Source organism: Vanessa atalanta, chromosome 5 (genome assembly GCF_905147765.1).
Source record: "Vanessa atalanta chromosome 5, ilVanAtal1.2, whole genome shotgun sequence".
NCBI classification, from domain to species: domain Eukaryota; kingdom Metazoa; phylum Arthropoda; class Insecta; order Lepidoptera; family Nymphalidae; genus Vanessa; species Vanessa atalanta.
The window spans coordinates 10,718,173-10,746,105 of NC_061875.1; the positions used below are offsets into that span (position 1 = coordinate 10,718,173).

At 35.1% G+C, this 27,933-nt stretch overlaps 2 protein-coding genes across 2 annotated transcripts in view; one reads left to right on the forward strand and one right to left on the reverse strand.

Moving 5' to 3' along the window:
* Window positions 1-21,719, forward strand: part of LOC125063878 (protocadherin-like wing polarity protein stan) — a 166,508-nt gene extending 144,789 nt beyond the window's left edge. The window contains exons 14-57 of the mRNA XM_047670553.1: window positions 334-571; window positions 888-1,092; window positions 1,207-1,359; window positions 1,577-1,797; window positions 2,034-2,205; window positions 2,316-2,611; window positions 2,819-2,951; window positions 3,330-3,529; window positions 4,088-4,255; window positions 4,498-4,672; window positions 4,986-5,111; window positions 5,448-5,688; window positions 5,996-6,218; window positions 6,328-6,470; window positions 6,651-6,785; window positions 7,127-7,281; window positions 7,466-7,632; window positions 8,288-8,560; window positions 8,809-8,922; window positions 9,102-9,276; window positions 9,692-9,834; window positions 10,191-10,374; window positions 10,584-10,676; window positions 10,986-11,095; window positions 11,202-11,411; window positions 11,515-11,701; window positions 11,779-12,075; window positions 12,232-12,468; window positions 12,671-13,124; window positions 13,257-13,398; window positions 13,481-13,702; window positions 13,854-14,074; window positions 14,439-14,585; window positions 14,971-15,168; window positions 15,482-15,574; window positions 15,667-15,783; window positions 16,122-16,240; window positions 16,409-16,585; window positions 16,811-16,912; window positions 17,016-17,238; window positions 17,439-17,851; window positions 18,234-18,302; window positions 18,535-18,589; window positions 20,213-21,719. Of these exons, the coding sequence (XP_047526509.1) occupies window positions 334-571; window positions 888-1,092; window positions 1,207-1,359; window positions 1,577-1,797; window positions 2,034-2,205; window positions 2,316-2,611; window positions 2,819-2,951; window positions 3,330-3,529; window positions 4,088-4,255; window positions 4,498-4,672; window positions 4,986-5,111; window positions 5,448-5,688; window positions 5,996-6,218; window positions 6,328-6,470; window positions 6,651-6,785; window positions 7,127-7,281; window positions 7,466-7,632; window positions 8,288-8,560; window positions 8,809-8,922; window positions 9,102-9,276; window positions 9,692-9,834; window positions 10,191-10,374; window positions 10,584-10,676; window positions 10,986-11,095; window positions 11,202-11,411; window positions 11,515-11,701; window positions 11,779-12,075; window positions 12,232-12,468; window positions 12,671-13,124; window positions 13,257-13,398; window positions 13,481-13,702; window positions 13,854-14,074; window positions 14,439-14,585; window positions 14,971-15,168; window positions 15,482-15,574; window positions 15,667-15,783; window positions 16,122-16,240; window positions 16,409-16,585; window positions 16,811-16,912; window positions 17,016-17,238; window positions 17,439-17,851; window positions 18,234-18,302; window positions 18,535-18,589; window positions 20,213-20,252 (7,966 nt within the window). The 3' untranslated portion in view covers window positions 20,253-21,719. The remainder of the gene's footprint in view (window positions 1-333; window positions 572-887; window positions 1,093-1,206; window positions 1,360-1,576; window positions 1,798-2,033; window positions 2,206-2,315; window positions 2,612-2,818; window positions 2,952-3,329; window positions 3,530-4,087; window positions 4,256-4,497; window positions 4,673-4,985; window positions 5,112-5,447; window positions 5,689-5,995; window positions 6,219-6,327; window positions 6,471-6,650; window positions 6,786-7,126; window positions 7,282-7,465; window positions 7,633-8,287; window positions 8,561-8,808; window positions 8,923-9,101; window positions 9,277-9,691; window positions 9,835-10,190; window positions 10,375-10,583; window positions 10,677-10,985; window positions 11,096-11,201; window positions 11,412-11,514; window positions 11,702-11,778; window positions 12,076-12,231; window positions 12,469-12,670; window positions 13,125-13,256; window positions 13,399-13,480; window positions 13,703-13,853; window positions 14,075-14,438; window positions 14,586-14,970; window positions 15,169-15,481; window positions 15,575-15,666; window positions 15,784-16,121; window positions 16,241-16,408; window positions 16,586-16,810; window positions 16,913-17,015; window positions 17,239-17,438; window positions 17,852-18,233; window positions 18,303-18,534; window positions 18,590-20,212) is intronic.
* Window positions 21,720-24,803: 3,084 nt separating this feature from the next.
* On the reverse strand, window positions 24,804-27,623 carry LOC125063911 (V-type proton ATPase 21 kDa proteolipid subunit c''). The gene is made up of 2 exons (XM_047670606.1): window positions 26,840-27,623; window positions 24,804-26,016 (listed from the first exon to the last, which is right to left on the reverse strand). Exon 1 carries the CDS (start codon window positions 27,486-27,488, stop codon window positions 26,871-26,873), a length of 618 nt encoding a protein of 205 aa, XP_047526562.1. The 5' UTR covers window positions 27,489-27,623; the 3' UTR covers window positions 24,804-26,016; window positions 26,840-26,870.
* Between the last annotated feature and the right edge of the window lie 310 nt (window positions 27,624-27,933).

Sequence of the window (27,933 nt, forward strand, 5' to 3'; positions counted from 1 at the left end):
TTAAGTTAGCTCATTGTCTGTGTAAGCAAGTCAGTTGATTTATTTAATCACACTTACATATATAGACAGCTGGTATACGCCGGCTGCTTCGCCTGCATTTTAGGGGTCGTCAAGTGTTAAACAAAGAATTATATAAGAAACATATGTCCTTCCTTGGAATTTAAGTATGCTTTATACAAAGTTCCATTAAATTCGTTTTAGTGGTTTTGGTTCGAAAGAGCAACAGACAGACAAAGAGTGACTTTAACATTCATAATATTAGTATAGATTATATTTAATAGCATAGTATTTATTGGGATTATGAACCTTGATTGATGGTGTTTTTTTTTTCAGATTACACTACGAAATCACTGGTGGTAATACTCGAGGCCGTTTTTCTATCACGTCACAAAACGGTCGCGGACTCATAACCGTCGCTCAACCTTTAGACTTTAAGCAAGAACGACGATATGTGCTCACAGTGACCGCCACGGATTCCGGAGGCAGATCTGACACGGCCATGGTCCATATTAATATTACAGACGCGAATAACTACGCTCCTGTTTTTGAAAATGCGCCCTATACAGCTTCAGTAAGATTTATTTTTGATGATTCTTAAGTAGTCCTTTAAAGAATCCAAATCCGTACCCAAGTATAATTATTTACTTACTCTTTTGCTTGCATAACAAACTCTTTAATAAATCAATTAATTTATTGGATTTTATTTGTTTGGATAGTAAACGACACTTTGCCAAGTAATGGTCACAGTTGCCAAATTAAAGATCAAAATGGCTCCAATCAAATACATAACGTTTTCATTTTCGGCAAAACTCATTTTCGATTTTTTTCAATAAAATTAAAATATTCTATAATGTCTACTTTATTTATAATAATTTACACTTTATCAGGTCTTCGAAGACGCGCCAGTAGGAACGACAGTGCTAGTCGTTTCTGCCACTGACAGTGACGTTGGAGTGAATGCACAGATAACATACACCCTCAGTTCGGAAATATCAAACGAAGCTGTTGCTCATCATGACCAGGAATTTCACATTAATCCGCAAACAGGCGCCATTACCACGAATAAACTACTTGATCGAGAGACTATGAGTGGTACGGCTGATAGTACATTGTGTTTACATTATTGAAAATAACATATAAATATTATTTGTCGGGCAATATTTAATTTTAAAGTTGATATAAAAGTAAAAAGTATATTGTTCCTAGGCTATCTACTGACTGTGACGGCTCGCGATGGAGGAGTTCCGTCACTCTCGGATACGACAGACGTGGAGATCTCTGTCGTTGACGTCAACGACAACGAACCGGTGTTCAAACAGCAGCTCTACACTGCAAGTATTATGGAAGATGCTTTAGTTGGTGAGTATATTGGACTTATCGGAAAGTAGATTGCCTTCCCTTTTCTTTTTTATGTTTTTGTTATTGTACTGTGGTAATGAATAAACTTATAAATAATAAATAATTAAAAAGTTGTGTTTATTAATTTTTATTGTTACGTAATGTAGGTGTTATATAGTATATATATTTTTTAATGAATTAAAACCATAAATATATAATAAATTATACTATTTATTAGGTACATCCGTAACTCAAGTCAGCGCAACGGACGCCGACGTAGGGCTAAATGGCAGAGTACATTACGAACTGGAGTCTAAGGATAGAGAGGAAGGATCGTTTGTAATTGACCCAGCGTCTGGAGTTTTAAGAACGAATAAGGCTTTAGACAGGGAATCGGTAGCAATATATGATCTAAAGGCTTTAGCGATAGACGGCGGAACTCCACCACAAAGTTCTACTGTAAGTATTTTTTTTATATTTTATTAAAATTAATCAAAATTCCTTCACTTGTAGTAACAGTGACTCACTTAACCTTTTAACTGCGACACAATTCTCTTCCGTCAAGTATTCTTCAATAAGTTTCCATGGCTTAACATTTTATGGAAAATAAATGGACCTCTTGATCTCGAGTTAACACATCATCAAATTAATTTTGGGTAATGACACGCATTGATGATCTGCATTTATTTTAACAGGTAATAATCCATATAAAAGTTGAAGACATCAACGATTCGCCGCCGGTTTTCGAGAGTGACTGCCTAACATTCTACGTGCCTGAGAATAGCCCCATCGGTACTACCATTGGGGAAATACACGCTCACGATCCAGACGAGGGTTCCAATGCAGTTGTACACTATTCCATAAAAGGTTTGTTCGTATATAAAACATTTAAAGATGTCTTATGAAATGAATATTGATGACGGCGAAAAAACCTTTCAATAAAATAAATTTAAGTCATTTTAAACATTATATTTTAGGTGGAGATGATTCGAATAGTTTTTCATTAGAAACTCGTCAAGGTTCTGACAAAGCGGAATTGGTTACAATGGTAGATTTAGACTACGAAAGCCCTCGAAAGAAGTACGAGCTAGTAATCAGAGCTGCGAGTCCACCGCTCTGGAATGACGTCAGAGTGGAAATCCTAGTAACTGATATAAATGACAATGCTCCTATGATGAAGGATTTTCAGATTATTTTCAATAATTATAAAGACTGTTTTCCCGTCGGCCCATTTGGTAGAGTTCCAGCGTATGATGCGGATGTGACTGACAAGGTAAAATGAAGACATTTTATTTTAAAATATGTATTAATAAAATTGCTTCATATCACGTGACGACCCGATTTCATTTTTTTTTAGTTGATTTTTCTAAAATATTTGTAAGGCCTACTTGATTGAAGTATATTTTGATATATATTTGTAATGGTTAATTAATCAATATGTGTGTATTATATGTTATTCCTTAACATATTTTATTTGCAGCTCCAATATCGTATTTTATCAGGCAACAATGCGAATTTGGTACTTCTCAACGAGACAACAGGGTCTATGACTTTATCACCCCAACTAAATACAAACGTTCCAAAACTAGCCACGATGGAAATATCTGTAACAGGTGAGTGGGATATATTTAAATATAAAAATTTCTAGGACTTTTAGTATTATTTTCTTAAGTATATAGAATCCATCTCTAATTTATTTTCATTATGTACTCCTTAACTTGCAAAACAACATTCATAATCAAAAGTTTTATCGACAGACAGAATTCATACATGAGTGAGTATTGATATCTGTAATAACAGAAATGTATATTTTAAATATAAGAAAATATTTCTCACGTAGTATATATTAGATAATAAATATTTTGTATTAGACTTAAATCCACTTCTACAGAATCATTCAAGAATCACAATGTCCTAACCCAAGGCCGTAACGGCTAAATATTTAGCTACGAATAATAATAAAGATGACCAAAAACTATTTAAAATTTTAGATGGGGTGAATGAAGTAAAAGCGGTTATGCAGCTCCTAGTGAGGCTGATAACAGAAGAAATGCTTTTCAATTCAATTACAGTGCGATTGAACGACATGACCGCGGAACAGTTTTTATCGCCTTTACTCGGCTTCTTTATAGATGGTCTGTCAGCTATCATACCGTGTCCGAAAGAAAACATTTATATATTCAGTGTTCAGGTCAGTACTAATCGTTTTTAGCTTACCGATAAGTTGTAACTATTTTTTATTGCTGTATGACTTTCAATCAAGCAATACTATTTACTTTATTCATGGACACTTTAAAGGCATTGAATTTATTGTTCATTATTGCTATTATAAGTTTGAAGTTTCTAGAAATAAAACTCAATTGAAACTAAATAATTTTTAATATAAGAGCCAAGATAGCCCAGTGGTTAAACTCGTTCATCTTAACCGATGATTGCGGGTTCATATCCAGGCAAGCACCACTGAATTTTCATGTGCTTAATTTGTGTTTATAATTCATGTCGTACTCAGCGGTAAAGGAATACATCGTAAGGAAACCTGCATGTGTCTTAATTCAACAATATTCTGCCACATGTTTATCGACCAACCTGCATTGGAGCAGCGTGATGGAATATGCTCCAAACCTTCTCCTCAAAGGGAGAGGAGGCCTTAGCCCAGCAATAGGAATTTTACAGGCTGTTAATGTGTGTGTAATGTGATAATATATTATTTACAAGAACGCAAATATTTATTAAGTTATATGTTCTCTAGGATGACACCGACGTAACTGGCAACATTTTGAACGTATCGTTCTCAGCGCGTCGGCCCGACGCAGAAGTGGGCATTGGAGGAGATTCGTCCCAGTATTACTCGCCTACGCACTTACGCGAGCGAGTGTACTTGCATCGCGCGACACTGGCGCGTCTTGCCACTGTACAGGTCTGTGGAAAAGTGAATTAAACAATATCATATATTTTTCAATTTTTGAACAATGAGATTCGAGTTTTACTATCGGTTTTTAATTTTTGGTATATTTATTAACTGGAATTCAGTACAGTAATTGAATGATTGTAAAATAAAATTTGAAATGTATGCTTTGTGCTATATATAAAAAATCTTTCCAAATAGGATAGAGTAAAAAGTGTTTTAGTTATTATTGTAAACTATATTTATGTCCCTAGGTTCTCCCCTTCGACGACAACATCTGTGTACACGAACCATGCCTCAACTACGAGGAGTGCCTCACAGTGTTAAAGTTCGGCAACGCATCCGGTTTTATTAACAGCGATTCAGTGCTGTTCCGTCCCATCTACCCCGTCACTACGTTTACTTGCCAGTGTCCGCAGGGATTTACGGGTAATTCAAAATTAGTGCCTACTCTATTGTGCACAATTTCTGTACTATTTTATTCGCACTACAAATATTGCTATCTCTTTCTCATGTGTGCGATAGAAAAGAATTGCAAGTGTTATAATCACGTCTAATTATTTAAGTTTAGGAGCGTTAATGTTTATATTAGTATCAGTACAAGGTTAACTTAGTCTCTACTCTACCATACAAATAGGTCATTTACTCCTCTGACACACGACATTGCTGTTTTTTTTATTGAGAAAATAATTATTTGAGTACTATTTTCGGCAAATTTTCTTACAAACCACAACGCGTGCAGGGTCCCGCGAGCACTACATGTGCGACACGGAGGTGGACCTGTGCTACTCGTCGCCGTGCCGGAACAACGGCTCGTGCGTGCGGCGCGAGGGCGGCTACAGCTGCGTCTGCGCCGCCGGCTACACCGGTACGCATCTCTCATCTATTCCTACATTACAGAACTACACGGACTATTTTATTGACATGATATAATTATTCGGAGTAAGTGTAATGTGATGACGCAAAAAGTTGTTGCATTGATTTAAAAAAAAAAACTGGCATGAAAAACTGCATTTTCAATTCCAAGGTCAAAAAATAAATAAATTGTAATGTCAAATTTAATAAGACTGCATTATGAAAGAATGCATATGCTGCTATATAATCTATTGATACTTGAAATTTTAGTCACATCACGATAAAATACTGCTTCTATAGAATAAATTATATTCTCGAATTTATGTATCTAATGACTGTCCACTCTTAGGTGTAAACTGCGAGACCGTTCTAACGAAGGCGACGTGTGACATGAACGGCGATGGCAGCATATGTCGCAGCGGGTCGCAGTGCGTCGCGAGACGAGAGGGGGGCATCCTCTGCCAGGGTTGTTCTATTGATACTGCGTACACCACCGCCATGTGCGAACTTAAGGCCCGAAGTTTCCCAGCTACCTCGTTTTTGACATTCCCAGGGATTAAGAAACGACATCGGTTCAATTTGAAATTAAAGTGAGTGCTGTGATACTTGTTATTGTTGATACCTATCCATCGAATGTTTATTATTTGTTATAATTAGACAAGGCAATCACAAGGTTCTCTCCGTTCAATTTAGTGATACTATTAGGTTGGTTTGTTAATCAAACCAATTCCCTTTTTTTAATTTAGTGTCTTGTAATATAATATTTTGTAGTTAAAGTACGATTAAAAGAACAATTAAGCTAATTCACGTCGATTAAAATCTTATTTAATTGATTTGTTCCTCAATTACAAATGTGAAAATATACTAAAATAGTATATATGTATTTCTTTACTACAGATTCGCAACTCAAACAACATCCGGCTTGCTCCTTTACAACGGTAGATACAACGAGCGCCACGACTTCGTGGCGCTTGAAGTCATCAGTTCCAACGCCGGTCGGAGTGGAGGGCCGGGATTGAGGTTTACTTTCGCGCTGGGAGGGGCGAAGACAGAAGTGACGGTGGAGGGTGACGTCGCTGACGGCATGTGGCATACGGTTGAAATTGAATACTTTAATCGGGTAAGATTAATTAAAATGTTTGGTTTTATTTTAATCAATATTATTGCAAACGTATTCCTGTGTCACGTGATCTAATTTTTAAATTAATTTAATTTCAACTTGTTCTCAGACTGCAACAATAATCTTAGACGATTGTGATAAAACGCTGTCACTAGCGGGTGGCGCCGACTTTGGTGTGAAGTACGCCTGCGCGAACTTTACGAGAAAAGTATTGCCACCACGCTGTGACATTCCAACAGAAACTTGCCATAGGTAATAAAAGAAAAGAAATAACTACTAGTAATTACTGATATTTGAAAAAACATTATATTAATTATCATCTAACTCTTATTATAAAAAAATATTACAATACATAACAATAATACATTTGTAATTTTTAAAACTCTTACATTATTTTATTATATGTATAGATAGATTGCTATTTTTAAATAGGTTCCTCGACCTCACTGGGCCGCTACAGGTTGGAGGATTGCCTAATATACCCAGCAGTTTCCAAGTGAAGAATAAAGATTTCGTTGGATGTATATCTGATCTTTACATTGACCACAAATTCGTTGATTTGAACAGGTATTTAATTTGCTTTATATAACATAAACTGTTATCTATATGTTACGAATTTCCCATCGATTACAACTAACACCTAGGACACAACTATTATTAACAATGAATAAAACTGTAATTTTAACTCATAATAACATAAAAATCTTAAGATTAATAATATCACAAATAACACAATAACAAGAATGCTTCATAGCAGCATTTTTATGCTTCCTTGAATCTTTGTACAGTAACAAATCCAAGTGCTTATAAATTGACTTAAATAAAGTATTATTATTTTGATTTTATTTTTATTATGGAAAGAGCATTTTATCTTCTGCCTGTATAATTAATCGATTATTACTGTTTAGCTACGTCGCCGACAACGGAACTCTTGCGGGCTGTCCGGAGAAGCGGTCGCAGTGCAGCAGCGCGCCGTGCTACAACGACGGACAGTGCCTCGACCTGTGGGACACGTTCCTGTGCCGCTGCAACGAGGGCTACACGGGGAAGGACTGCGCTGAATGTGAGTCGAATGCTTCATAGCCGTTACTATTTAGTGAGGAATATTTGCGGGGATATTTATCTGTCCTCACGCAGCGATTCGGGGTAGGCTGTCGCGCATTCGTTCCATACCCCATAGTCTTGAATACTATATGACGGCCGCCGGCCCTGTGACGTCACGCCACTGACGCCCGGCCTGTCCGCAGCGACGTCCCCGCCGTGGCGCTTCAGCGGCGACGGCTCGCTGTCGTTCAACCCGCTGCTGCGGCCCATCCAGCTGCCGTGGCTCAACGCGCTGTCGGTGCGCACGCGCCAGCTCGACGCCTTCCTCATGTCCGTGCAGGTCGGCCAGAACAGCTCCGTGCTCGTCTCGGTGAGTTCCTATGCCTTTTTTTTAAATAATAGTAGCGATGCCAATTTTCAGGAATTACTATTTTTCCGATATACCCTTCCGATTAAGCTTAAGCTAGGAGTGGGGAAGACTTTTTACACGTATCACGGTATTGACGCTTGTCTCAAGTCACTGGTAATAAATATTAGATCCTGATATAGATTTGAAAATTAACGTAAAAATATTTTGTTGACTATGACCGTAATGTATTTAACTCTATTTTTTTTTATAAATTAAGTTTATAACTTATTAAACAATGCTTCCTTAATATTATGTACATTTGAGCTTTTGCATAAGTAAATCCCGACTTTATAAACGTAACAAACTTCTGGAACAGGAACGTTCCTTATTTTGAACTTTGAAGTCAATTCAAATAACTTTATCTTGAAATTAGAATAATCTTTATATTTAAGAAAAAAACTATCCCTTTTAAAGTTTTACTCTCACTTTTACATAAATTATTTTTTTTAATCAAGATCCAATCATATTTTACTCATCTAAGATGGAGTTAAAAGTAAAAATTTTTACACTCATATCAATTTTAAATATTTATTTAATTAATATACGATAAAAATACAAATTCTATATTGTATATTTTCACATATGAAGTTATCTTACTATAATTATTGCTTTGCAGCTGAAATCTGGCCTTTTACACTATTCATATAATGGTGAAACAATGTTCTTACCATCGACCACACTTGCTGATGGTGCGTGGCATCGTATAGAAATCAAATGGTTGGGGACGGACATATCTGTGAGCATTGACTACGGCCTCCGAAATGCTTTACTACCGATGTTAGCCAATAAAATACAAGGACAATATATTGGGAAAATTTTAATCGGCGGACCGGACACCACAGCTGGTCTACTTGCGTCGGATGTGGGATACTTCGAAGGATGTATTCAGGTATAATACATTAATTATGACAATCATCCAAGTTTACCTATTGATTTATGATTTATCGAATCATTTGAAATTTGTTATGGTGTATTATTAATTTGTATTGGATGTGAGTTGCCGAAGAAAGACCACAGTGGCGTGCATTTGGAGAGACCTATGTCCAGCAGTGGACGAATATGGGCAGATGATGAATGGTGTATGAAACCCGGTCTAATTCCAGTATAGTCTATGTATTGATTTGTGTCCCTTTGTAGGATGTACGCGTGGGAACAGCGCAGTCTTTATTGAATCGACCTACTGTCAGAGAGAATGTAAGAGACGGTTGCCAATCAAGAGCTGACTGTATGCTGTCTATTTGTCCACCTTATGTAAGTTATTATATAAAACGCTTACGTATAATATAAATAATTTTTAATGTAATTATATATATTAACTAAGTTTATGACTTTTTTTTCTTTTAAATTTTTATGAAGAAAATTCCTATAAATGTGTTGAATTGGGTGTATAGTTGCTTATATAAAATTCATTTAATAAATATAATTTGTAGAGTAAATGCGTATCGGCGTGGGATACCACGGAGTGCATTTGTGATAAGGGTCGTATAGGCCCGCAGTGCGTAGCCAGCTGCGACCTCAACCCGTGTGGCGAGCACGCGCAGTGCGTGCCCGACGACACGGATAAGGGATACCATTGCACCTGCGACGACGGGTATATAATGACAGGTAAGGACTATCTATTTATAAGACAAGTAAAGATACGGCTGATTCGTTGGAAGGACATTTTGTGCGTGAATATATCAATAAAAATTAGACTCATATTACACTTAAAATGAAAGAATACCAAATACTTAAGTAAAGTACACTATTAAAACTTAAATATTGAAAAAAAAAATTCAATTAGGTCAAATATTTACTTACTTCACCAGTGATAGGTATACGCTTTCGGGGTTGAATCCTAGTCATCAATTTTATACGGATCGATTAATTTTATTTATGTTGTTGAAGAGTGAATAATTATAGAGTCGTCACGTGTTGGCTACGGTACTAGGAACGCTTTATATCTGTTATCCTATATCCTATAATCTCATGTTGGCAACTGCAATATGCCTGTCACTAACATCGACGACTCTCCCCACAGCGTCGGGCTGCACGGCGGAGTCGCGCCAGGAGTGTCCGGGGGGGTGGTGGGGGTCGCGGCGCGGCGCGTGCGGGCCGTGCGGCTGCGTGGCGAGCGGCCTGCACCCACACTGCGACGCGCGCACCGGGCGCTGCCGGTGCAAGGTATGAATCGCATTTGGATTGAAGTGAACAGGACAACAGCACTATTGATTACTACGAATATTTTGTAATACTTAATCCATACTAATATTATACATTCCAAAATATTTCTGTCCGTCCGACCAAACCACTGAACATAGTTTGATGAATTTGGTACAAAGCTAGCTTGAACCCTAGGAACGGCTATTTTTTTATGCCTTACATCTGACGACCATCGCCTAAAACGCGAGCTAAGCCGTATATGAAGACTAGTTTCCTATATTTATCGACTTAGTTATGAAAACCTTTCCTCCCAGTTAACGGCGATATATATCATATAGACATAAATAAACATTTTGGCATTCGTCTGTCCGGCACAGGAGAACCACTACCAGGCGGCGGGGTCGGAGCAGTGCACCCCGTGCCAGTGCTACGCGGCGGGCTCGCTCAACGGCTCGTGCGCGCGCTCGGGGCAGTGCTACTGCCGCAGCGGGGTCATCGGCCGCGCCTGCGACTCGTGCGCCAACGTCTACGCCGAGGTCACGCCCAGCGCCGGCTGTAAAGGTATCCTCATCGGCCTCCGTAAATTTTACGTCGCGATACTTTTGGGTCACAAAAAGGTCGTTCATTCTTCGTGTGATAGAACATCAAAAAAATATTACAAAATATTGTTTTGTAACTTAGTAGTCAATATCATTTATAATAGTTGTAGTGCATTCTGAAACTATGAAAAGAAAAGTTGGTATTGTATTGAGATGAACATTTATTTTCAGTGGTTTACGATGGTTGTCCGAGATCCTACGCCGGTGGTGTATGGTGGCCACAGACCAAGTTTAGTATTGAAGCAATTTCGGATTGTCCAACTGGTAAGAATTTCCGTTCCGTTCGTATTTATTATGTATTAAGCTAGTGACCAACTTATACGACTTTAGACTCAAAGGTGAAGAGTTCAGAAAGGACAGTATTATTCGGAACAAAAAGAGCTGTCGAGAAAGTGCTACAAGCAGCCCGAAGCTGCAAAACTCGCAGTATGAAACACCTATGTCTCGATGAGCACGCAAAGTCGTTCTGCGCCTTAACTCTTTCCGGTCAAATCTACCGTGGCCAAATTTCAGTGATATGAAGATTTTTTTTATACCTACTCCTAGTTTTCTATAATATTATAAATCTTACAGGTTCAAGCGGCAAAGCGACACGTATGTGCGATGAAAAGCAAGTTATCCCCTGGCATGAACCAGATATGTTTAACTGTACAACTTCTACTTTTTACCAATTAAGAAAACAGGTCAGTTACACTAACAGAAACATTATTATTAATTTGTTAATTTTATTAAATATGACACAAACTTACAGCTTGCGAATAATTGCGTTATTATCTTTTTCTCTTACAGCTGCACAAGATAGAAACAGGCGAATTGCAAGTGAATACATTTGTCGGTGTTCGATTAGCGGAAGATCTTGCAACAGCTTGTGATAATACGCCAAAGTTGTATGGAGCTGACGTGCTGGTAGCGGAGGGCATACTGTTGGAACTTATACAATACGAACTGCGTCAAGCGGGTTTGAATCTTACGCACAGTCAAGATAAAGATTATGTTCGAGTGAGTATTTGATAGAAAACACGAGATAGTCGAATTATTGAAATGTATAAATTAAATGGAAAATGATCCATTACTACCAAACTATAATGATATTTTCTTTCAGAACATTGTAAAATCCTCTAATACAATCTTGAATAATGGCTATGAAAAAGAATGGCATCGCATTAGAGAACTCACTGGGCGAGGCGTAGAACACTTATTACAGCAGTTCGACAAGTACATAGCCGTTCTCGCCGAGAGCCAACACGATACATACACCAGCCCTTTTGAAATTGTTACATCAGATTTAGGTATAAACATATTGAACAATTTTCTTTCCTTATTCAATATAATATTCAGTTTGTTCTAATGGTGAATATTATTTCAGCGATTGGAGTGGATATTGTTACAGCTGAATCCATTTATGGATTTGAACCCACAACGTTAAACCGTTATGGGGATTCATACACAACTGAACGAGTAGTCCTACCAGACACATCATCTTTTATACATTCACCTATACAAACACCAGGTTATTATGGCATTAAAGTGAAGAACAAAAAACCATCGAGTCCCAGCGTATCCTTCCCAAAGTATAACAATTTTGTGAAGAGTAAAAACAAGTTTGATAAGTTTTCGCGAGTTCTACTGCCTTTGGATTTAATTGGAATTAGTAATAATCAAGGTATGTTTTATTGGATGTTAATATAAAAGTTGAGAAACATTAAATACAACTATAACAGTTTAATGCAATTTGGCACGAATCCTACAAGGGAAGTGTAATCTTGCCAAATATTAGCTTACGTAAGCCTAAGATTTTTATTTATTAAATTTTCCACAGATAACCTAGAAACAAATTACGAGTCTCGCGCTGTTTTCTCCTATTTGCAATATTCTCGTAACACGTCACACTTAATGCCGTTGCGCATGGACGAGTCGGTCAGCCGACGTTGGGGAGTTAACATAACAGTGGGCTCGCCCATACTACAGGTGGCGTTGTTCGTGCCCGAGTACGTTTGGTACAGGGAGACGAAAGAGAGCGAGGACAATTCGGAAAATAACATTGAAGATATTGATGGTTGGTACTATTAATTATAATTATGATTGACATATCGTACAACAACAAAAATATATTTTAGCTAACGGTACTGCTAAAAATCAGAATTTTTGCTTAAATGTGTAAATTATTTTAAGATCATTTAAACAGTTCAAGTGTTCCACTTGTTAGGCAAAGGTCTTAATGTTTCTAAAACTAAATTAATTTTTCATCACTTTTTTAGGGATAATGTATACTAACAAAGGACACACGCATCAGAATCACATAAACAATCACATAACAAATGATATACAAACAAAACATAACACTTGGCCTCAATCAGAAGACGAGAATTCCAACCAAGACAATCACGGACCAGTCGTTATTCAACCAGCTTACAAAAAACAAGAGAAGCCGTACATCAACGATAATTTCCAAGAAAACGATTCATCGTATGTCGCTGAACGATTAGAAAGCTCTGATGGACCAAAAGTAATGGCTCTGATTAAGGAAAATGACACTGCCAATAAAGATGCCAATTTAACCAAGGAAATCGGAAAAAAGAAGTTGATATATAAAAGCTTGAATGGAGTAAGGTTAAAGAAACCGATTAGATTACAGATTTGGCTTGATATCAATAGAGAGACATTCGGTTCACGAACTAATCCCCAATGCGTCCATTGGTCCACATTACGAGGGTAAGTACCTATATAAATTGACATATCGGTTTAAATACTTATTTGTTAAGATATATTTAGAAAAAAAAAATTTAAAGTGTTTCGTAGTGTAGCCAAGTTATGTGGGAATAATCTTACGTTCAATTTTTTTAGGTCAGGGGAATGGTCACGCGTTGGTTGCCACACCGAGATCGACTACGACTGGTCTCCGTACTCCGACGAACCTCTGCTCATTAATTGTACTTGTAACCATCTTTCCACTTTCGCTGTTCTCGTCGACGAAGTGGATATTGAGGTTAGTTTATATACATTTTGGCTACAAGTATAGTATACTCGATAGATGTAAATTATTATACGATTTTTGTATTATACAATAGTTCATCCCGGAGCCGTCTCTCTTGGAATCAGTGACATCATACACCGGGTTCAGCATTTCGTTGCCGCTGCTGGTGTGGACGTGGGTGGCGCTATGTCTGATGCGTGGTGGTGCCGCCACCGTCTCCAATTCAATACACAAGCATCTCATATTCTGCGTATTCATGGCTGAGCTGCTGTACTTGATAGCGCTAAAGGCGAGGAGTTCTTTAGTTCAAAACGAGGTAATCAATGTTTATGCTAAAACATTACATAACTACTCAAATAATGATGGGAGTTGGTCAAGTGCTAGTCTATACAACGCAACGGGCGTTTCCGCAGAGTAGACTAAAATCACTAGCAATCTAATCACTAAAACATGTTTCGTGCATCTAGTTCGCGTGCAAGGTGGTGGCCATGGGCCTGCACTACTGGTGGGTGTCGGCGCTGGCGTGGGCGGCGTGCGACGCGTGGCAGCTGCGGCGGCTCGTGCGCGAGCTGCGGGACGTCAACCACGGCCCGCTGGCAGCGCAACTGGCAGCCGCGTACGCCGCGCCCGCCGTGGCGCTGGCGCTGGCCGCTGCGCACCACCAGCACCAGTACGGGAACGCACTTTTGTGAGTACCACTTCTACGGATAAGACATATTGTTCGATAAGAAAATATAAAAGGCATACATTTTTGTCGTGATGAAAATTATTTCATATAAAATAAATGTCATACTTGGATCTATAGTCAGCATAAAAGAGTAATTTTTTACTAAGTTTGCTTACAGATTTTTCTAAAAGCCTCTCCTCTCCGCCATTACATTAAGAACCTGTTGAACGTTTAATTATAAAAAAAAATGATTTAAAAGTCTTATTATATCTGAAGCAAATGTATACTTATCGATGTTCTAATTGTCAACTAAAAGATAAAACGGATTTTGTTCAGAGAATATTAAAACAAAGATACATTTGACTAAATATCTATTTAAACTCAGCTGCTGGGTGAGCTGTCACGAAGCAGTGGTATGGTGGGTGGTCATTCCGGCTGCGATATACGCGAGCGCCGCCCTCGTTTTCCTGGCGGGCGCTACACGGGCTGCTTTTACCGTGCGAGACCACGTCATTGGCTTTGGAAATTTGAGGTAAGTCAATAATATATTAAGAAATTTTAAGCGTCAGGCTACGACTTGATTTTGGGGTAAACTTATATAAAGCTTAACTGTTCGTAGCTGGATTTTTGAGGCACATTTCCTGAATATTGATTTACACTCTTTGTAATCTTTGTCTCGCATAGGTGAATATCTATGAAACGCAAGATTTTAATTGATACAGAATGACAGAGTATTAGATTTCAGTTGTGGTGCAAAATATTAGTTAAATTACATAAAGTAATCTTTTAAATGTGGTGTTTAAAAGTTTTAAACAAACGTGTAGACACGACCGAGCTACTTTTACTAGTAAATGGCTACGTGTCGATGGCCCGGCCCGGGGCGAGGCGGGTCAGTTGAGTGCAGACAGTTCTCTCAGGATGCTGCTGGCGGTGAGCGTGGTGTGCCTGCCGCTGCTGGTGTGCGCGTGGGCCAGCGCGCTGGTGCTGGGCAGCGAGGCGGGCGCGCGGCGCGACGCGCTGAGCTCGGTGCTGGCGGGCGCCGTGGCGCTGCACGCCGCCGTGGCCGCGCTCGGGTACATCGCCTTCAACGTGCGCGTGCGGGACAACCTCAAGAGGTCGGTCGGAGCTTAGCTGAGATATTATGTATTCCGGTACTATCCCTCCCACGCCCACGTCCAGTGCCATGTCACCTATGGTCACATATGTAGATGTTATGTTCCATTGAGCCCTGTGACGACATAGACTCACCCTTCAAACCGATCGGACACATAACTACTGTTATGCTGAGTAAGTGATTAAGAGTTATCGGTGCCCAGATGAGCTTGCAATACCTCAAAGCTTCAAATATAACCAGAGTGCGTCTACAAACAAACTATCGTTTTCCAAATCCAAATTATATTATTTTAATGTGATATTATTTTCTAACAGATCGATTTTAAGATGCTTAGGGAAGAAAGTACCACTCGCGGATACGTCTGTTATAATCAGCACGAGTGCCCAAAATCTCTCGCAAGTTAACAGGTAAATAAAATATAATTTACGTCTGATAATGTTGAAATAGTGGGATAAGTCTGCTGAATAATTTACATTTAACATATTACTTCGTGTTATAGATCTGCGCTAGCCTACCACAGCAGCACCGAACCGGGTCGCCAGATGCGCAACATTGGAATATCAGCTTCGTCTACCACCTCAAGGTCCACAACGAAGACGAGTTCCAGTCCTTATAGGTTCGTGCTATTTAAATATATTGGATCGTCCAAAAAGTTTGTAGTGATTTCAGACTCATAGTAAAAGACAGGTCTGAATATATCAAATGATTATAGAGATGGCATAAAAACATGTTCTAAAATGTAATCGCTGGTTCGCGATTTGCATTATTTTATACTAATATATAATATTGTTGTAAAAACAATACGAGTTTTACTAGCTTTTGTTGTTAACTAATCATCGATAATCAAATAATATATTAGTTGTCGTCTTAAAAGCGAACAAGATACAATTTGGTCCACAGTTTAATAAATCAAAGATGGTTCTACCTTGAATTTAATTTTATGTTTCTATTTAGTCGCAGCGACGGTCAACTTCGTCACACAAGCACATCTACTTCTAACTACAACACGAGCGCAAGTGACATGCCGGCTTATTTGAGAGGATTTGATTCTTCATTGACCACGAGAAAAGATGGTGAGAAATCGGAATTGAATTTACTAATGCATATTTCCTAATTTTAAATCTTATCAAAAATATATATATCGAAGTGAACTACTGAGATACTACAAAGTGGAGTAAAAAGTAACTGGCCTCACAGCCAAAAATTGTGTAAACTGAAACAATGGTCTGTACTAATAACAGACGAAAGTCGCCGTCGCCGCAAGACCCGCGGGAACACGGAAGTGGCGACGGAAGGCACCGAGGGCACGGACAGCGAGAGCGAGGCGTCCGCGCGCAGCCTCGACCTCGCCTCCAGCCACTCCTCCGACGACGAGGACACCACCTCGCGCCGCTCCAGCCACCCGCCCTCCGCGCACCGTGAGTATGCCGCCGCCTGCCGCCCTCTTGTCGTCCTTTGAAAGACGGGTCTACTTTGAACTCCTGGGTCTTGTTGGTTTCATTCCTAAATAACGTGATAAAGATTTTGCTACGACAATTTTGCTCTACCCTGATAAAATAGTTGGGCCGGCGCTTTCTCTTTCTTACATAGTAAATACTCTTTTAAAAATACATGATTATAATTTGCTTTTTATTTGTTTTTAGGAGATCGAGGTCCTAATAACACAGGAGGAAATTACTTGCCAAATATTACAGAGGGAGCTCCTTTAGCTATTGCGCCGAGATGGCCTTCTCATATTAGAGATGGTAAAAATTCTTCCCTTTTCCTAATCAGAATATTATCTTAATATGTTGCGAAATTTAATCAATTAAGTTTCTAACGAAATTAAAACCTGATTCACTTTTACAGAAACCAATCGACCTGAAATGAGTCGTTGGTCACAAGAAACTGGTTCAGAAGAAGGGATGAACCCTGGACCGGCCACACCGTCACCCAATCCTCTGCCGAATCCCGACTTAACATCAGACGTGTACCAGCTCAGTAGACATCGGCTTAAGCCTTCAATATTGGAAAATGTTCATGACACATATGTTGCCAGTGTGGATGCATCAAGGTTACCGCTGGATAACAGGTAAATAACTAAGAAAATGGTAATAATGATTAGTATAGATTTATTCACACGAAGACGTGCCTCTCGAATTTTGGAAATTTTTGCAATTAGAATATTCAATCAGGAAATTACAAATCCATTGCTTCTCGGAACTCTTTCCATTTATCCTTTTGTCTATTCTTGCCTTTTATTTATTTAATGACTTGTATTTTTTATAATAGATATGGAGTAATGGATGACGAGTTAATGTACGGAGTAATGCCAAACGACACCGAGAAGCAAGTTCCGTACGACCCAAATTACCCAATATCCCCGACAATGTACAGATTACCAACAAATCCCTACGGTTCAAAAACGTATTTATCATCTCGGACGTCGGATTACGGATACAGCCCAACTAAATATTTAAACACTGACCCCGGTGTGTACGGATCTCGAGATTTCCGAGATTCGACGGTGACCACGAGGGAGCACGATGGTTACCCTCCACGAGATTTCCGAGATTCCGGTATCGCCACAATGCTGAAGAACGATTATCAGAGGAAGATGGAAGGTCATTATGAATACAACGACAGAATGTCGGACGGCTCGGAGAAACATCACCCACACGACAAATATCTCTTTCCGTATACAGGTTTGTTTTATCATGTTTTACTTTTGTGGCGAGATGTCTTGTGTTGCAATAAATTTAAAAGTAATACCAGCATTAAAAAAAAAGTATATAACACGTGACAAAAATATGACTTAAGAAAATATATATGCAATTGAAGTAATATTGCTCAAGCAACTTTTAGTCACAGATAAATTTCGTATATTATTATAGTAATTACACTTACAATAGATTGCTTTCTTCCCAATTAAGTGACCACAGATGCACATGTGTGTTTTATATTTAGTTTTTTTGTTTCTTTTTCTGTTGTGATTTTATTTTGATATTTTTAATTATTTGCTATTAATTAGTCCAGCGTACATACAATGCTTATTGAGGAGGCTTTGTGTTTGTTTGCTTTGCTTAGCGGAGGAAGACCATATAACTGTGCGCGGTGCGCAGGCGCCTCAACGACTCAACAGTGATGTACACACAGGTATTTAAATGTACAACTTTGTCATGTTTTCTTGAAATATATTTTACCTAAAATGCTTACGAAATTCTATTCGAAACTAGTTCAAAGTATAATTAAGATCGTTACAAAACCAAATTTCGAACGCCGTTTCTCGTTGAACTGTTGAAAACAAAGTGAAGCTACATAACGTCACTACATACATACGATCTGCACGTATTTCTTTTTTATTTTTAAATATTTTTGGGATTTACAGGCGAAGTTCAACAACAAATGGGAGCGCCACTAGCCAGTATGGGAGAGACTAGCGAGTAAGATAACTTATTGCAATGTCACTTATACACTATAACAAATCTACAACAGCATGACTTATTCAACTTAAATTGCATGATTTTTTCAAAAATTATTTACAACTTTTCCGTCATACATCATTAACTTTAGTCTATAAATAATACAAAGGCATTTCAGACCCACAAAATGAACTTTTAAGTGAAACCAAATCTCGGTCAACATCATCCTTAACACATTATTTAAATATTCCATTTTTATATTTAAGACAACGTAACACTGTTAAACCATACAAAATGCCTCTAACTTTGATAAGATTTAAGCCAAGAGGTACTTCACATTTATCAATATTAAATTTTATTCATAACGATAACGTCAGATAAAGTAAATCATATATGAAAAACTTAAAGACTATAATAAAATTTAAAGACGACGGAGCACGAGGATTCTTTATAAGTGCTTACAGCACTAATAAATAAAATAATATAATCTGCATAAGGTAGTTAATACCTTATTAATAATAAAAAATATAACAAAATTTGAATATTAAATATAATAAATTTAATTTTTATCGTTGTAATATTTATTAACTTTATTTACATAAGAATTATTAACATTTGTTAATATGATGTATTATAAAAAAAATACCTTTTAATGTAAAGTAATATATGTACGGACTAATCTGGATTTACGTATGAAAAGCATGGTTGACTTAAACATAATGTATTTGTAAACAATGTTCAATAGATGGTGGAGGTTGTATGAGAAACACTCATTGTAAAATCATCTTTTGCTTTGCTAACCGATGGTGTTGCCGCGCGCGAAATCATCCACAATCACCGTAGGGAGGAGGTAACATATATCTGTGTAAGCATGAACACATGTTCGGATTCAGGTTTATGCACTTTTTACGTCACGTACTTCTATGCCAAGAATATCGAAGAACAAAACCTCACCAACCGTTTAAATTTTTAGTGTAAATGCTTCTTAATAACTATATAAATTTTGTTATGATCGCTTAAAGTAAATATATGTGAAATATAGTCGAGATTATTTCTATTAGAATCGTGTATTTTTTTACGTTTTTATCTCAATATAAAAGAACAAATTCATAAACGAATTTGTTTCTGAGGTAATCTTGTCATAGAATGATATATATTTTTTAATATATTCATTTGCACTTCGAAAATTTCATTAATTAGGTAATATTTAAATACATTTTACAATTGATTACCAAATGTGAATCCGAACATATTTGATCGTATTAAGTAGAATGAATTAATTATCTATGGCTTAATTCGCCAAATTATGGTAACTGGTAATTATTTAATTTAATTTTAAAGTTCCATCGCGTCAAGTTGAATCGTGTACAAAATTATGCCAAAGGGGATGCCTTTTGGTATAATATTGTACGGGAGTGAACTCTCAAATTATGAGTACGATTCCCCAACTTCAGGCGATTTACAACACACGGGTGTGCTTCACTTCTAAATTCCAAACGCTAGTCTACTCCTAAAAAAATGTTGATATATCTTAAGCCGTATGAGCTATCTATTAAACAAACGAAGCAGTTAGGAATTCGTTTTATTATTTAGCAAACAACATACTAATATGTAAAAGACAACTTTATATTTTATCGTTTACAGGAAATCTACTACTGAAGACGATGCAGAAACGAGAGTGTAAGACCACATAGTACAAGATTTCCAATGAATCTCAATTAGTTATTTTAATTTATTTCACTATCTAATTGTAAAATATAATACATTTAATAAAACTGTTAGCTGTTACTTCTGCAAAGACTGTCAAAATAACTCAGTGCTCACTGCCATAAAGTAGCATAACGGCTGTTTATTTTTAAATATATTGTCTATTGCTTTAAGTAGAATAAAATTCGCTATTATATTAATTGTAGATTATTTTTACTTCATAATTTTGACATCCACCTTTGCATTAAACTGCTCAAATAGTTAGAAAATATATTGTAAAAAGGGAATCATAACCTCAAAGATCTCAAAATTATAATATATATATATTTTGGTCAAAAAAGTAAATAAAATAATTACCTATGAGAAAAAGTAAAGTGTAAGTAAAATAATTCGATCGTTAGAATTTGAAAATTACGAGTTATATAAAATATCTATGTAAAGTACGGAATGTATTCAATTATTATAAAATTTAATTAAGATTATATATTTTTGCAAATTAATAGATTGCTTTAGAAAACTCTGGCTTCTTAGAACTTTCTAATAACGTGTCACCCAAAGTCAGTTGTATATAGACTAAGTTATAGATTTAGATATTTAATGTAGTTATATACGAGATGTGAAATATTTTTCTATAAGATACCAAAACTTATTAATTGTAATAAATGTTCAATAATTTCGAAATTTTGAGACACGTGTAGTTATTAATAATAGCTTGACTTGAAATTAGATATAGTTTTAGACTAAATATTTGCAATGTAAATACTAGGTATACAGTTCTGTCGAGTGTTGTGTGCATTTTAAGCGTTTAACGAAGAGTCCACCTATTTTGTAAATAAATAGACTTTTACACTTTGTAGCTATTAAGTATGGGGCGATTTGTATAGGGAAATATAAAAAAAAGCTTTACTTGATAATTCCCTAACGTCTTTATGCCATAATATTCAAATGATTTTATATTTTGTGTATCATGTATATTTTATAATAACAAATTGTCTAGAGTCTACTGCATGTCTACTTATGAATTATTTTCTCACATTAAAATTGCAAAAAATATTTCAAATATTAAACTTAAAAAAAACTCCTTTGGCGTTACAGTATATTATTTGAACAGAAAAAAGTATAAAATGAAGGCTATTTTGGAGATGAAAGGCAAAAGGAGGACATTTTAGTTATTATTATGATAAAATCTCGTAGACATGCAAGTTGTTTTGGACTACAAGCTCAGATGCTTTTTAATTATCAATAATCATATAATCAACACATTCAATTCCTCTATTAGGATTGTTTTCGAAGTTGTCAGCTTTGTAGCAAACGTGTTTTATGTACACTTAGTATATGAAAATGTTTTACGCTTATTTCAACAACTTTACATTCCGCTTTGTGATTTTAGTCTACATTCTCATTTACAGAAATGGTTTATTGTAGAAGTAGTACAAATGTAGCATCTGAACTGTTTTATATTATAATAAAATATTTTATGGCTAAAATGGTGTTTTTTTAACCTCATTGTTAAAAAAAATTGTTCAATGGACAATACATATATGCAATCAGGTTGTATGCATTTTTTTAAACGTTTATAAATTCATCTATTTACTACTCTCTCTGATTATTAAATTCTGAAGATTGCGTAACCTTACTTATTTTTTAAATTAAGAGCTTCTATTACATTGTGATTGAGAGCGCTCAACATTTTTATTATACTAAAATTATGACTATTTATTACTAAATCGCGTAGCTAAGATGGGTTTATCAGTACCTACTTCAAAGGATCTTGATATTCTATTTTAGGCTAATAAAGTTCTTCATATAAGTTATTTTCAATTAATTGTGATTTGTCCGCTAAAGCATAAAGTATAAAAGCATATTTAATAAATATGCATTTGTGCTTTTATTTTTAATGTTGAATATTTTGTATTTAGTACATCGTCTAATATGTCTACTACTAGACAAGCTGTTCAAACTTAATATAGATATAATTATGTCACTATTTTTTTACATTACATTACATATAATACACAATTTATAATTGTGTAATATAGTGAAATTATTTGATTTAATAATGGTATTAATAAGATTAGAAAATCAATTTAAGAACATTTAATCAACATTACAGATTTAAATTAGAACCTAGAAGAAAACAAAAATCAATGAAATACTTACTTAAGAAAATTTATGCCCTCAGAAAACTTTATTGTTTAACTGAAAATAGTCTTTACATTATCGAAAAAAGCAATTCGGTATTTTTGTATTAATAGTAGAAAATGGTATCTATTTCTTAAAATTATTTTTAAATTAATTTTTTCCGCTTTTGGCGAAATAAATTAATTGCAAACCATAAATAATAATTATTAAATCCTGTAAACAAAGCGCGCATGTAAATAATAATGTCGTTTTATGACCACGATGAACTATGATCGAATTTATAAAGATTAAAAACATATCGCTGTTTTCAGCATCCGTCTGTTATTCTTAATCGCTTCCATTCGACTAAATGAGTTGTGGTCGATCAATCGTAACTCAGTGCTCATATCGTAATTTCAGTACTGGACAGCGAGTCTGGTAACATACATATGAGTCAATTACTTAAGTATCTTAATATGTTTTATAATTGATATTAAAGATATGAATTATGATGATTATTAATACATTCTGTGTTTAAGATTTTTCTTCTTCTTTACTCAATATAAATAATAAAATCAAATTTGTCTCCGCTACAAAAAACCATATCTGTGACATAAATAGCAATTTTTGAAATGGTTTCAATAATTTATTTTATGGTACCTATATACCTACTTATGTTAAATTTTAAATTACTTACTTACACATTCAGATACAGGTTCCTCGAAACTTAAATCCGTATGAGCTCTCAAATCTAGCGAAAGTTATAGAATTATCTATCACTTTAAATAAAACCATAAGGGATCGGAAAAATCACTGACGGCACCATTCTCTAAAATTTGTTCATGTCTGTGATTCCTAAAGGTGTTAACAACCTGCACTATTTGTATTAGTAAGAACTTATTAAAGAGAAGACAAATACTTTTAAAAATATATTATCGAATTGATTCTATAATATAAGTTCTCTACGATTTAAGCACCTGTGTTGGCATGTCTTCCAGCCGTCTGTTTTTAGAACATGAATAAAGTTCTTTATTCTATATCGTAGTCATTCTCTTTCTTGTATGATATAGGTAAGTGGACGGGCAAATGGGTGAACCTGATAGTGAGCAGTCATCACTGGCGATAGACATTAGCGCTCTAAGAAATATTAACCATTTCTTACATCGCCAATAAGCCAGGGAGCTAAAATGTTATGTCCCTTTTGCCTGTAGTATATTATTGTGTCTAATGTATTTTATTCAAGTAAACTACACAATGAAGTGTTTTTGAATCGTCAATATTTAAACACTACTGTACCTACCGTTTCCGAAAGCAGCCCACAGCGAGAAGAAACGGCAAGAAACTCGCATAGTTGCTCTTTTCACATAAACTATTTTCAATGCTGTTATTTATAATTAGAATTCAATCAGTCCTGTTATGGAACCTGAGCCTAAATCCAAGTTTTTTCGAAAAAGTATTCTACCCAGACGGGCTTGCACAAAACCACCTACCACCAAGTAGCAAGTCTCTGACTAGTTCTTTTGTTGCGTTGCCATGCTACTCACGCTACTAGATTTATTTGTCTTAAATTATCCAGTACACAATTCTCATTCATAAGTGAAAATAGTAATTTCATAAATATATAAAAACATGGCACACTAAAAAGTTACAAATTATAAAGTATATATTTTATATATTATAATGTATATAGTAATGACTAGGTACCTACTTGCATAAATCTTCCACGTAATCGCTGGTACGATATAAATTATGCTAACATGTCAATATTTGTTAATATACTTTAAGCGCGAACGTAAGACCGTTGCCCAAACCGTATTTCGCAGTACCCATGACAACACCATACTAAAATTACATGTATATATAGTGTTCTCAATGTTACATTTCGTACAAAAATAACATTTAGTATTTCATTAATAAAGTTAAGATTTGTAAAACCGATTTGAAAAAACGTAGAAGTTCCCAGTTTAGCATCTTTAAAAATTATATTCTATACGAATAACATGGTCATATTATATAGACATTAGATATATTTTTTTAAGAATTACTAACATTAAGTCCTTAAATATATAGGTACATATATGAATTAAAAATAGTTACTGTATAAATCTTGAGCGCGTGGAAAGGTGGCAAGAGCGGTAGCAACATTTCCCCGTTGAAATAATAAAAAAAAAAAATTAACAAATCTTCTTAATTATTATACATACTTTTGAATATATAAGTATGTTTCAACTTCCACAAGAATGAAATGATATGAAAGTTAACTTAAAATGATTGAGTGATTTTGCAAAAAACAATAACACAATAAACCTTAATCAAGGTAATTTATGTAATATTCCCAGTAAAATTGAAGCAGTAAATATATAAATATATATGATGAGATCTGGTTATTAATTTTAAAAACAATAAGAACAAGTAAAACTTTTATCTATTTATTCATCAACATACATAATATCTACATTTGCACAAATGTTTAACTTATAAACGCATCAGTAAATAGTACTCAGGCTGATACCATATAATACTTTCTCGATAATTTATTATGGTCACATTGCGTGCCAAGGGATGGTCGTTTCTCGTTTACAATGTACGGCATTCACATAACATCTAATTTAAGTTAATATGGATATGAATTTACATATACAATAAATTAGTGTGTATCTCATTAATATAAGAGGAAGCAAACTAATATTTACAAATTGAAATAATTTCATAAAAAATACACATTAATTCAAAAAAAGAAAGTGTTACTTGAAAATTCTTTAATTAAACTGAACATAAATTATAACTGACACTTAACAAAATTTTGTTTGAGTTATTAAACTTTAATATTAAATATAGTATGTATAGGAATAACCTTTAGTAAACAGACAAAAGTTACTTTAAACATGAAAATGACTGAAATCTCAATAGGAAAATATTAAGTGTCATTTATTTATATACACAGGCTATTACCAATCAAAGCTTTCACAAATGTTGTATTAACATTTCATGGAATGTTTAAGCCTTAACAAAATGACTACATATACCAGTGCATTAATTTAAAGTAATATATTTGTTACTTGGTAACATTGATAAATAATTTATGATGACTTAAATCACATTTAATGCACAATATATATCTAGTCAATTTTTTGACAGGACACTGTGATATATTTAAAATACATATTCTATTGGTTTGAAGTAGTCTAAAACACTCCAATATTATACAGATAAAATATCTTATTCTTAGCACATTAAAAGTCAAGTCATATAATTTAAAAAAATGTTTTATCATCGACTATGAATTTGCATTCCATGTGTATTGTTAATATTTCTTTATGGACGACTCAGCTTAAAATAATAATATATCTTAAGGTATAATATTAAAATAATTGGTATTTTTCTTATAACAAAATATTTTTACAGCTTGTGCTAAGAGCAGATATTTTGCAAACAGTAGTTATCAAACAAAATATAGTTACACATCAACAAAACAGAAATTCAGAAGTATACAAGTCCAACACTTATTGAAAACTTCAAAGCTTAAAGTTGCTTTTTTAGATAAATATTTGTATTAAGCACTGGCGGCAGCAGATTTTCCAGGTCAAGGTAAGGGCGGGAGAGTCCAGTGCTTTATTACACTGAAAAAAAAAATATTTTTTAAGAAACATACTCCATACAATCAAACTTCAATGTCAAGAAAGAATTGCATATTGTCTATGAATAAAACATGTTACATAATCTATGAAATAAAAATTGTATGTCTTAAGGAACAGAAAAAAGTACTGCTTCTCAGGAATTCTGGTATAATATTTTTTCCATATGTTGTTCATATGTTCATATCATTAAATATATAAATAAATTAAAAAAATTGTGTTGTGTTAATCAAACCTGAAACAACTAGGCCATTGGGCTGTATTTATCGATAGCCCAGATTAAGTATTAACTACTACTAATATATTTTCTATTATATCTAATTAGATATTTACATATATACTTCTGCACAGTATTTATTTAGGTGATCATCATCATCACACTATTTAATATATAAATAAATAAAGACCCCCAAATATATACTGTATATTAGATTATTACAAAAATTATTGGAAAAAATGTAGAATATACCTTATATTAATAATTCTTCTAAAAAAAAAAATCTTATAAATTGTAAATATATTTTCTACTCAGAAATCTTACAGTACATCTAAATCACCATAACTTATTTAAACTACTTCATGATTATACTTCATGATTATTATATTTTAGATACAATTTTTAAATCTTTTTCACATACATGCTTACAAATTCATGGCTCATAACTTATTCCTTATCTTATAGGTCTCAATAGAATATTTAATTATTTATGATAAACAAAATGAGACATAAGATGATCTGATTCTGATAAATCCAAAACAACCTCTTTCAATTTGCTAAATTTAAGAAAAAATAGGTATAAAAACTTACTCTTATTTTCAAGTATAACTTTCTTCTTAAGTTACTGGTTGCCCATTTTGACTTTTGATGTCATGTAAATACCGACAATAAGTCCGAACAAACCAATAGCTGACCCAAAGATTTCTACAATGAGAATCTTAACGAAGAGGGCAGCATTGGCAGCATCAGCGAGTGCAGCTCCAGAGCCAACAATACCTACAGAGATACCGCAGAACAAGTTTACGAGTCCCACAGCCAATCCAGCACCGAACATCACGTAACCAGCCATCCAATTCTGTTGCTTGATGGCAATATCCAAGAATGGTTCTTTATACTGTTCTAGCATACCAGAAAGCACGATAGCTGTAATCAAACCGTAAATAGCCACAGCCTCGCAAAAGATAACGGAGATCAAGTTCTTGGTCTTAATTCTTGGGGCTTTGACACCACCTCCTACTATGCTCACTCCGGTGGTGTGAATACCCATCGCAGCACCAACAACTGAGAAAGCGACGGCGAACGCTATTCCCAACGTTCCCCACATGTAGGGGGACGTATTCTCTAGGAACCATCCGAAACTTATCAGCTCACCCTTTCCAGTTAGTAGGTAGTACAACGAAAATATGGGTATGGCGAGCGCCAACAGCAGCACAAACAGGTAAGTCAGAAAGTATCTCATCTTGATGGAGTTTTTGAGTCAATTGGAGCTGTTTAACCTGAAGATCCCAAAAGGGACGGCCTTTTTTTCTCCAATTTCTGCCTTGACAGAAAACTCAAAACGGAGAAGTCTTGTGATCACAAAATGTCAGAGACAAGAAAAATGTTGCCACCAATTAAGTTTCATATAGAAACCATAGAGTTTATATAAATATGTAATGGAAAACTAACTACTGACTGCGGCAACGGCTACTTTTAATATATTAGAGCCCAAAAACCTGATTAAAAAGAGAGTTATATTATGTTTTAACTTATATTGTACTTAAGAATATTCTTCTTTTTTAATTACGTAACCTTACAAAAAATTAATATTTTTTAAAGCAAATTAATGTTATTTAGTTAATAAAACACACGATTTCTATTTTGTTTCAATTAAAAAATACAAATCAGCAAAACTTAAAATGTAG